This window comes from Pseudorasbora parva, chromosome 19, assembly GCF_024679245.1.
Source record: "Pseudorasbora parva isolate DD20220531a chromosome 19, ASM2467924v1, whole genome shotgun sequence".
NCBI lineage: Eukaryota > Metazoa > Chordata > Actinopteri > Cypriniformes > Gobionidae > Pseudorasbora > Pseudorasbora parva.
The window spans coordinates 18745900-18757911 of NC_090190.1; the positions used below are offsets into that span (position 1 = coordinate 18745900).

General features: G+C 38.2%; 1 protein-coding gene across 4 annotated transcripts in view; it reads right to left on the bottom strand.

Annotated features, from left to right (window-relative positions):
* Nucleotides 1–2338: 2338 nt before the first annotated feature.
* Nucleotides 2339–12012, bottom strand: part of septin7a (septin 7a) — a 70869-nt gene continuing 61195 nt past the window's right edge. Inside the window, exons 11-14 of one of the 4 annotated variants that reach the window (XM_067424954.1) lie at nucleotides 11278–11298; nucleotides 9735–9870; nucleotides 8433–8578; nucleotides 2339–3442 (exon numbers count right to left, since the gene is read on the bottom strand). In XM_067424954.1, coding sequence (XP_067281055.1) covers nucleotides 3406–3442; nucleotides 8433–8578; nucleotides 9735–9870; nucleotides 11278–11298 — 340 coding nt within the window. In that variant the 3' untranslated portion in view covers nucleotides 2339–3405. Of the gene's footprint in view, nucleotides 3443–8432; nucleotides 8579–9734; nucleotides 9874–11277; nucleotides 11299–12012 lie in introns of all 4 variants that reach the window. The other 3 variants (XM_067424952.1, XM_067424956.1, XM_067424955.1) reach the window with 3 other exon arrangements.

Below are 12012 nucleotides of genomic sequence, written 5' to 3' on the forward strand. Positions count from 1 at the left end.
CACCGCGCGGGTATCACAGCACTGAGCACTAACTGCAGGAGTGAGAAAAATGAGCTTTCATGATGAGAGCTGAGGTAACTAATCGCGACTACACTCGCGGCATACATTCACAACACGAGTTCAGTCTGGTGCGTTTCAGTTCACGCCTTTGAAAGCTTAACTTTCATAGAAATTAATTTGAGAAATTAAAAGACTTACATTGCTCACCATAGCTCCGTTTAAATGAGTGCCTGTAGCTGTGAGCTGAGCTCTGAGTGTAATCTCCCATCCCCCATGCGCGGGTTCAAAACGTGGAAATGGCTCCCTCTGCTGGCTGTAGTCTTAAGCCTTTGGCCAAACATTCCTCCTATGATGCAAACATTGTCAATTTGCATCATAGGAGGAATTTTTCCAGAAATAAAATGCATAAATCTCTGGTCTCAGGGGGATATGAGGGGGGGAAAGCACAATCATTTGAATATACTCCAGGGTTTCTACTGATACAAAGCCATATGCTAATCGCTGAAGTAACCCTTTAAACTCAAGCACATTTCAATAGGATTTGGGATGCAACAATTCTACTTTTGAATACTATTAATTTATTAGCTACTATTTAGCAAAGGTCCCAGGCCATGAAATTGTAAATCTATATGTTTTTTTTTAAAAAGGATTTTCAACATTAATGAGATCCCCTAGCCCGAAGTGTCCCCAATTGGCTAGAAATTTTGATTGGTGCAAACAGAGTTCTGGTTGTCTTTCTCTGCCTTTGAGAAAATGAGAGCTCAGACCAGGATCTTGAATTCTCCCGTTATGACGTCATAACAGGAAACGTTTCCTCCCCTTCCTCTGCTTTGCCTGCCCTGAGAATCAAGCCAGTGACTAAAACGATCAACTACACATCGTTTCTGTTAGTCGCATGAAACAAATCTGTTATTTAAATGATTAAACTACAGAGCGCGATCAAAGAACACTCAGATCTGTCAACCACACGTATATCTGCAGTGCACACTTGTCCAAACCATTGTTAAGCTGCTCAGCAGAAGCTCTTACTGTATTCATGTTGTGTTAGCTGTGGTAAAAGCATTTTGTGAGAGAAATAATCTTGCAAAGTTTACTTGTTTTTATTCAGAGCTCTCGGATACAAACAAAATAAACTTGCGCTGATAGCGCTCGATCTCAACAAGTCGGTACAATAACACTTTCCCAGCAATCTTTCTAGCCTGCAATCTTTCCCCAGCTCTCCGTCTTTCTCTGCTCGCCTCACTAAACCACGCCCCCTCCGCCACTCATTTCAAATGCAAAAATGTCAGCCAATCACAACAGTGGGTATTTTCACTGAAGTCTCACAGCAGACACGCCTCTTAAAACAGAGGGGGCTACCATAAAATCAGCATAGGAGAAATTATGAATTATGATTATTATTTTTTAATATAAAAACCATACTAACAATATAAGTACACCTCAGTAAACATTTTAAAATAAAATAAAAATCCATGTCATGGGACCTTTGAAGTCATGTCAATATTATGTTGTGCCAATTAAATTCTTTGGGTGAACAATCTCTTTTTAAGCAGGGTTTTTTATATTAAGCTAAAATATTTATTATTAAAAGAAACTTGAACCAAAATAAAATATAATATAACCCTTAAACTTATTTCAATTAAGTTCCAAAGCAACATTAGTCATTTTCATTTAGTTTAACTTGATGTACTAAAATATCTACTGAAAAACTAGATATACATTTTTTTAATAAAACAACAAAATCACCAAAAATTTAAAATGAAAATTATAAAAAGACACTAATTTAAAATATTAATAAACTAATAGTTCAATTATAATAAATAATATTGCCTCTAAACAGGTGAAATGTCAAGCAAATCAGCAAGTGAATACTTTTCAGATCTGCTTTTCTAGATCGGTGGTTTCTGAAAACAACCCTTTTTAAAAAAACAGTTTGAATTTTAAAGTGAGAGTCCACATATTGGTTTAAGATATTTTTCATGAATGTACAAATGATGAATTCAGTCAATTCAGCAAATTTGCCACAAAGGCAGACCTACATTTCAAGCAGTATTTGCTGCCCCCTTCCTGTCAAACCTATTTCTTAACAAGACACTTTATGTGCAGGGTTTACAATCTGCATTCACTGAGCTCATTGAGCAGCATCTGTGGCATGTTGTCAGATAACACAATACATTTGACTGCAGTGTGAAATTAAATGCCCTAACACGAGATCTCAATGGCCCAGTCGTTGTATTTTTGCCTCATAGATGTATAACTGTTTTAGAATGGTTAATGCATTTTGTTTGTCTTGATCACTTACAAACTTCACTCAGTATATTAAAACAAAACAATCAAATGGCATCATCACACTTTTATTATGTGACTTTGTACAATAAAAATGAAAAAGCAAAACAAAGAAAAACAAAATTATAAAACAAAGCTGCAGAGGTACATGACTGAAAGCTAAGTGTGGTATTCGGGGAGGCCAGCTCTGGAGGAACTCGGTGCCTATAGAGAGAGAGAGAGAGAAAAAACTGGCCAAGAACGACAGCTCACTGCTCTGGTGTCAGTTAACATGACTAAGAACAGGAAACACACCTGACGGTAGCCAACATACAAGAACAAATCACTTAAAAAAGCCTCATAATGTGTGATGTATCCTCCTTTTTTAAATTTGCATAATGTCGTACAGCACTTCGGTACAGGAGGATCCATAAACAAATCATGTGACGTCCATAAACGATGATTGTGTGCTACCGCTTAAAACAAACAGTGAACTGGAACATTATATGAGAAAAATTAAACATGACAAAATAATAGTAACTAAGAAACATTTCATGAATGGCTAAGGTCCATGGCTAAATAATTTAATTTACACACATATTGGAAGAGCTTAACATTTCAGGAAGGGAATAGAAACCACAAAAAAACAAAAAAGTTGTTTAAAGGACAGAAATGCCTGAGGTAAGATTCAGCCTTTAGGTTTTATTGATGTGGCCAATCAATATGCAGTTGGAGAGGAGGAAGTGACCTCTGGATCTAAAAAAACACTGAACAAACACATGATGCAGGAGGGGAATTTGACGTATTACAAATTTCAAAGCAGACCCAAAGAGGTTATCATTTCATACAATATTGCATATCTCTGAGAAGTTTCTATGCTTTTATTCATTATAGATTAAGTGCGCTTCTGCGCTCTCAGTTTCTGTGAGGTCTGGCGAATGAATCGATGCTTTTAGATGTGGAAAAAGAGCATAATGTGTGGACATTGTTGAGTGTTTCCAGGTCAGGGAACACTGCCCCCACAAAAAAAAAAAGAAAAAAAAAAAATGGGGCATTATATATAAAAAATGGTCGACAGACTGACATGAGGGTCCAGGCTGGTATAATTGGCAACTAGAATGTGGTGATGGTCCAAGTGGTTTAAAATATCTTTTTCTTTTTGTTCTTTTCCAAGGTCCTTTAGAATTGAAAATAAGAAAAAAGGTAATTAGAGAAAATAAAAATTGGCAGTGATAGTTCATAACAGTTATAAATATTGCACAACATTTTTAATTAGATGAAACTTTCTTTTTTGAAAGTTAAATAAAATATGCATATAAAAATAATAATAAGCCACTTTGTTTTAATGTGCTGTTGTTAGTGTAAATAAGTACTGAGTAATATATGTGCTCCTGTAATAGTATTTTAAAGGCTTTTCATTTAGTTTTGAACAAAGAAACACTGTAAAGCACATTCACTGCAGTATCACCTCTTTTCTCAGCATTTCTGAAACAGTCCAATAAAGAATTCAGTCTCAAATTTGTTACAAACCAACGTAGGTTTGTGTAGGAGGTTACACTGGAATTACTGATGACTCAATTCAGGAAGTTCAGAATCGTTTTTTATTTTATTTTGGGAGACATTAGGAGCGTTCGCACCAGGTAGTTATAGGAAGTAACTAAAGGTCCTTTCACACTGAGCATGACGAACAGAGCTTTCACATCAAATGCGAAACGATTGATGGCCTTCAGTTAATTCATGCCTGCACGATGAACCTAGCCTGTCGTCGTCGTCATACTCAGATTCTAGTCACAATATGAGTCTGATACTGCTCCATTGGGCTGTTATTATGGGGCGTTTCAACCGAACCAGGGAAGAAGATGCCTCTGCACTCAACTGAATAGACCTACAACCAATCAGAGCAACGAAGTAAGTGACGCATGTTGAGCGATGTCATAGTTGTCAACAGAACTCAACTGCACGCAAGAAGTAGAAGAAGAAGATGCGTGTAAACGACCTTTGCCGGTGTTGTAAAAAGAATTTCAGGACACACGGAGTACTTACCAACACGATCATCATTTCTGAGAGAAATAGTAAAGGTGAATACATATATACGAACAAGTTCCCCGTTTAGGATTTGAAGAAATTCAACCTAAGAGCTCTTTGCTGACGTGGATGATTATGTTACTGTTGATCATCTGACCATCATCACATAAAGAAAATTTGATTGGTCCGAACAGCTCTGGTTCTAGCATAGTTGCTCCACAGCGGATCAAGTCCAGACCCAACCTACCGACCTCAAATGTTGTGGGTGGGGCTAAGTTCGGCTGGCATCCAGGCTACGATGAACGTCGACCAAGAATGCATTTTTCCTAATGTATGTATCTCATGAGTTTTCCCATTTGTCTTTAACCTCGTCCGCTGCACAACATACAGTATATTAAGTCTGATACTACATCACAACCATCATCACTAAACCATCATCGAGTGTGTGTAATAACTAAAGTGGATTTTGATTAAATAATGTTTATTTAGTGTTTTATAATAAATGGAATGCTACACCTGCTTAGCCTTTTTCATTCTTTATCGCTATAAAAATGCCCCGAACCACAAGAAAAACAAATACTTTCATATCCTTAATGTTTCATTTGTAGAAACATTTCTCGCAGTTGTTTATGTGCAGATTTGTGCTGCACTCAGGGTATGAGTTATGATCACATAATATAAATGACAGCTCTAAAGCAGATGAGCTCTCTGACTCATAACAGACACGCACAGAAGAATACAGTGCTCTGTGCTCGGTTTCAAGCTCTTCCGAACGTATCATTCAGTGGAAAATTAATAGAAATGTTAATCTGTATTAAGAACATGTAAGAATAAATCTGTTCTTTGACACCAATGATAACCCTCAACATCCATTATTTTCTCTCTTCTGGAATGCTTTTCTTTGGCGTTTACAGATTTTCAAAAGAGCGGCACTACTCTCACCCTTTAGTGGCTTGAGTAAGCTCAAATCTAATTGAACAACTCGTTTCATCACGGGTCCAAAAACAAAACGCACTTTTTTGCGCTGTGATTGATTGCACACGGTATGAAGAGTTCCATAGGGATTAGAGTTTAGATTCTCTACCCGAGCCCGAACCTGACCCGAACCGCCCCGCGGGCCGGGTCGGGCTGAGATTTCCCTGCACTATCCTCGGGTCGGGTAGGGCCGGGCCCGTGATCAAGCGTTTGTTTTTTTAATCATTAGCCACCTTTAGTAGTCTAATTGGGTGGGCAGAAAGCTATGCTATAATCAGAAATTATATGTATATTTAGCAAAGTAAGAACTAATACAACAACTAAGAAACAAATGTGTAGGCTACAAAGTTGCACTAGTCAGGATTAGTGTAAAAATGCGTGTTAAACTCACAGCTCGAGCAGTGATGGAGCGCAGCATTATAAACAGAAACGCTCTGTGTCAAGAGCTGCTCGCGTGAACACTGCACTTTGCTTAATTAAATATCTTCGAATCGTTTCGTTTAAAAGTGGACATTTCAAGCTTTCTATACACATATTTGTCATGTCTGTGAGGCAAGTATAGCCTGCTGAGTTTCAGTGTATTTATGAGACGCGCGCTCCAGAGCAATGAAAGCAATCACTCCCACGACTTCACCTCGCGATTATAGTCTGCTATTTGCTTTTTATTTATTAAATCCAGGCAATTGGCCCAAGAAACCTTTTTTTAAATTAAGATACAATTTAAACAAAACGAAAAAAATGCTTTCAACAAAACAAAACTTAATATTAAACTAAATATAACCACCAAAATCATTTCTGACCCACTCGCATCTTTTCACTCATCGTAATCAGATGAAATGTAAAAATATTATTATAATATTTAAACATAAATATGAAGGAAAAAACACATTGTTTATTGGCTACAACAATGTAAGCTACAGATAAATGTCTGAGCTGGATTTGAGCAAACATCAGTTTACCGGTGAGCGGATCATGAGCGCGCGCCTGCGGATTATTGAGCGGAGTCAAGTCAGCTTTATTTATAGCCTATAGCGCTTTTACAATGATGATTGTTTCAAAGCAGCTTCAAAGTGTTAAACATGAAAATATTGCAACAAATTGTTATTCGCCTGTACAGTCGCTGTGGAGAAAACTGAAAACTAAATGTAGTTTAATCATGAGCCTCACCAGTTGGCGTCGCTACGCTTTGCTCATTACAGGCTCGTTCTCGTCAAAACGCCCACGTATTGAACAATGGTCGGGTTTAAATCGGGCTCGGGCTCATAATTAAAGTTAATGTGTCGGGCGGGGGCGGGCTCGGACACAACGTGCACGGGCTGGGGTAGGGTCGGGCTTGATTTTTTGAGCCCAATCTAACCTTTAATAGGGATCTATTGTTTAAATCCAAGAGCGCCATTGCAAAGTATATTCGCGTTGCTCAATTATGCCTTTAAGTTAATGGGACAAGCCACCAAAGCAGTCCGAGAACTAAAAAGTATTATAGTTTTTGCTATGTGGTTGATGCCTAATGTTGCTAGCTGAGCAGAAACACATAATTATGTTTCGCATGGTCCCTTCAAAGTCACATTGTATTTCCTCATTTGCGTAAAGGTTAAGAAGTGCCTGGACTTCGGCATCGGCCCATCAATAGTGGTTTTCGCACCGGGTAGTTATAGAAACTAGCCACCCTAGGGCCGTTTTTCCTGGATGCATTCGCAACGCCAGTAGGAACTCTGAAGTGAAGTAAGTTGTGCATGATGCTTTGACTTTTACTTTGACGGTGTGGTGGTCATATATTTTGAGCCATTTTCAGTCTTCATTTTAGTTAATGTGTTTAACAGTGATGTCTAATACGTTATTCGATAGAACTGTTATGCAAAGTAAACAGTATATGAAAAATATTAGGGTATTGCCATGTGGTTGATGCCCAATGTTGCTAGCTGAGCAGCAATACATAATCATGTTTCGCTTGGTCCCCTTCAAAGTCGCATTGAATATTCTCCTCAACGTAAAGGTTGAGAGGTCTATCTATCACTGGTTTCCATGTTAGTGGAGTAACTATATAGGCTATAAACTGTGCGTGTACAAACTGGCTGTTTTTTTTTTTTTTAAATGGCGGGTGCTGGTGTCTCATGTTCGGCAAATCAGCGAACACTTACATCCCTGGTAGCTCCTACTGTGCGGAGTTAGACCCTACTCTGAAGTAGGAGTTAATTTAGTTCCCCCAAAAGGCGATCCTACAAATCATTCACAGTTCCTGTGGTGCGTAAACGCCAAAAAGCGGGTACTTCTGCCATTAGTTATAGGAACTATGAAAAGGTTCCTCTGGTGCGAAAGACCCTAATAACTCCATTTGTCTTGCACTTTGATCTTTGAAACTTTGCAGACATTTTACATTCCCAAACAGCTATAATACACACTACTAGGGATGTGAAATTTTCCCACCGGTTAATCAATGTGTGACAACAACAGTAATACTTTAAAAGGCTTTTAAATCGCTAATTTCATCTAACCGAAAGGAAAGTGCACACGGCCGCTCGGGCATTAATAACAGAGAGGAAGGAGCAAAGCGAGCGCTTTCAATGAATTCCTATGAAAGTTAAGCTTCCATATGCATGAACTGAAAACGTGCCAGTGAACGCACACCGTGAATGACAGTTCATCAGTAAATGTGCGCTTTGTGTGGCCAAGCAGATTTTAGCTTTGGTTTAGAACTAGCGCCGATTCGGGGGCGGGTTGCTTGAACTGTGGGTTCATTAGCCTATTATTAGCCTAGATCATGCTTTAATAAGCAGACACATTCAGTTTATATTTGTACTGTCTGTTCTCTAACTGAACTTATTTACTTTATTACTGTAAAAAATAATATGACGGTGGGAGCGGAGTCACGGCATGCACGTGATGTCCGACTACTGACTATCGTAGCATGCCTAACACTACATTAAAGGTATTATCTGAAAAGCATAATAGGGGCATGTGCTTATTTTAGGGTTAAGGTTTGGTTTAGTGTTAGTTGCTTGTAATTATAAATAATTACTATAAGAAATACATGCAATGTGTAACAACAGCACATTAAAATAAAGTGTTACCTAATATGGGTAAGTTATTCTAGAATTTCCTTATTCATGAAGTTTGCATGCAATCATTTTACTTTATGCAGCTCACTAGTTTTGTAAAAGTGTGTGTACCTGGAAGCGTCCAGTTTCTGCTGCTCCAGCATGCGTTGTTGGGCCTCCCAGCTGACCTTCTCCTCCTCGAACTGACGTCTCTTCTCCTCCAGCTCCTTGTGCTGGGCCTCCAGGTTCTTCTTCATCTGTTCATGACGCCGCTGCAGCTGAATAGGCAAAGAAAGAAAAAAAGTTTACTAAGAATCATTTATGATGCATACAACATTAGGGGCCGTTCACATTGTAGTGTTTTTCCACTCCGAAGAGCTACTTTTCCAATGTCTTTCTGTGTAAACATGCTAGACGTACATGTATGACAGTTGTGCTCGTGTCTTTTTGCAGCATATTGCACATGAGCACCGCGTTTTAAAAAGAATTTCAACTTTCAAACACAGCATCGGTCATCAGTCTTGTCAGTTCCAAAACAGTGGACCAATCAGAAGACCCTGGAGGTGGGGAAAGGATTGCAAGCTTTTGTGTACAGTAGCAAGTTGGCTTGGCAACTGTTTTATTTGTCGGCGTCAGAGGATGAGGTGAACCCAAAGGTCAAATGCCATAGCCAGTGCTATTATTAAAAAAAATCCATGTCAAAATAGTATCTATCTATTCTGCATAGGGCTGTTGAATGCTTAAAATATGTAATTGCAATTAAATCGCATGATTGTAGTGAGTTAAATCGCGATTATTTGTGCATTAATAAAATTAGTGCAGTGCCATTAAAATTAATTTGCGTTCATTTTGACAGCCCTAATTGTGCTGTTTGGCTATTTCTGTTATTTTCATTATTGCATCACATCTCGAGACTTTTGCGTTCAGTCCTGCACTTTTTTTTAAAAACCATTCCTTATGATTTTGAGAAGCAAAGACGCATTCTGTGTGAACGGCCCCTAATATGTCTTCAACAGTGAAATAAACAATTTCAAATAGTGATATGCTACAGTACATTGTTGTCATAACTCATTCAGCCTGGATATCATTCTGAAAATGCAATTATTGTGCAATATTAGTGAAATTTTGTGCAAAATTAAGGTTGTCAAATAAAAAAATACTAAAATGGTATTTGTTATCACTCATTCATCATACAGGAAATGTAAAGTTGGAACCCATTGCGTTGTGGAATAATGTAGTACATGCAGTATCTCATCCAAAAAAAAAACGGAATACTGTGCACAGAATACATATTACAGAAACCGTATTTAGCTCAGTCAAATATTAAGTATATTTATGCACAAATTCTCAAGCTCATCTTTAGAAAACAAACACAAAGTTTTCGAAGACAAACTACAGGAAGGTTTAGTTGGGTATGCGCTCATGAGGTGGTACCTCTGCCTCAGAGTCTTTGAGTTTCTGGATCTTCTCCTTGACCTTCATCTCAAACACCTGCTCCATCTCCATTTCCATCTTCTTCATCTTTGCCACATGATCTCTCCTCTCCTCCTCCATCTGTGCCAGGGGGCTCCTACTTACACACACATGCGCACACACACAGACACGCAAAAACAACGCACGGGCAGATGCACAAAAACACATTCATTAGTTACAAAATTTGATAAAAAACTTTGACTTTTACAAACAAAGGAGCAGTAGTGGAAGAGAGGACCCTTGTGGGAGAGGTTTCAGGACCCAGTGCGTTTGTCTGAGGGATGTGGGTTAGTAGGCTGAATTGATGCTGTGTTAGTGTGAGGCCATAAGATCAACACCGCTCAGATAGCACAGGGAGTCACATAGCCGAAGTAAATTATCAAACAATAAGAGCAAATTAATCTGGAAAATTTCATGGGCTGCTAAATTACATACAAATAAATAGTCAAGATTATATACAGATAATCCAGAGCTGAATTACGGAGGACTGAAAGCTTGTACATACTAAGTCTAATGCAAATATAGGCAGCAAAGGTTTGAAGAACTTAATGCACATTATCATTATTTTCTGGAAAAAAGTTACACCTAATATACACCTAAATAAAAAAGGGTTCCTACCATTTTCCATTTCAAAATTCCATACTTTAACTTAAATTACCAAACATCTCTTGATTTTGGAAATAAATAGCATTATTCTGGCATTATTTCAGCATTATGGGCAAGATTTACTAACAGCTTGCGCCAGCACAAACCCTCTTTTGGCATTAAAAAACTACTGGCAGGATTTAATTAAGACATTTTTAAAAGGTAAGTCCACCCAAAAATGAAAATCAGGTCATTAATGACTCAACCTCATGTCGTTCCACACACCGCACGTACATTTTCAATGGAAGGACATAAGGCTCTCGGACTAAATATAAAATATCTTAAACTGTGTTCTGAAGATGAACGGAGGTCTTACGGGTGTGGAACGACATTAGGGTGAGTCATTAATGACATCGTTTTCATTTTTGGGTGAACTAACCCTTTAATTATATATTTTAGACAACTGAAAAGTGGGGAGTAGTCTGGAAAGACATTTTTTTTTTCATATCCAAAATTTTCTCCAACCTAAAGTGTAGGAACCCTGCTAAAATAAAAAAAAAACACATTTTATATGCAAAAACTTGCTATGAACAGGCCTTCGCTCCTGTCAGGTTTACCATGAACATGTCCCGAGTTAACTTCTTATACTAACTTAAGAAATCCTTTTATATTTGTATCAAGACTGCCAGCTAATAGAAAGCAGGATAAACCTCCTTAAATTGGCTAAATAAAGGAGGACATAAAAAGTACAGAACAGCGGTTTGACAATGTTCCTAACACAAAGCTGGAACTACAGTTACAAACAGTAAGGAACAATGAGCAGGATGCCCGACTCCAATGTGAACAAACAAGGAGAAAAAGGGAAAACAGAGAGCAGAGGAGAGAACGAGACAAATGTGAACTTGTGCATGACACTTACATGCCTTCACCTGTGTCAGATCTAAAATAAAAAGACACACACACACACTTAGCATGCTGCATCATAGCAGTGCATCATGTTAGAAAAACAATGTTAGCAGCTGTATAGTTTGTCTGCTCTAATGCTTTGGTTAAAGGGATAGTTCACTTTAAAATGAAAATTCTGTCATCCTTTACTCACCCTCAAGTTGTTTCAAACCTGTATGAATTTCTTTCTTCAGCTGAACACAAGGGAAGATATTTTGAAGAATGTCAGAAACCAAACAGTTAACTGGAGCCATTGACTTCCATAGTAGGAAAAAAAAATACTATGGAAGTCAATGGCTCCAGTTAAATGTTTGGTTACTGACATTCTTCAAAATATCTTCCCTTGTGTTCAGCTGGGGAAAAAAAGAAAGAAATTCATACATGTTTGAAACAACTTGAGGGTGAGTAAAGGATGACAATTTTCATTTTAAAGTGTACTATCCCTTTAAGATGGGCACTCTTTAGACACAGCTGTACACGCGTGGATGTGAATGGCTGGTTAGCGAGCGTTTGGACTGTATTTTTAGGGTTAGTGACAGGTTTTTGTTGAGGGTGAACAGCTGTTGCTGTTAGGAAGCCTGGATATGTTGATCGGTTCAGTGTCAGACAGTGACCTCCGCACTATTAGCATGTGTCAGTCTAGCTGTGGGATCCAGGTTAAAGCGTCTTTACCGGCATATTATAACCACAGACATGACACCATGGTGGT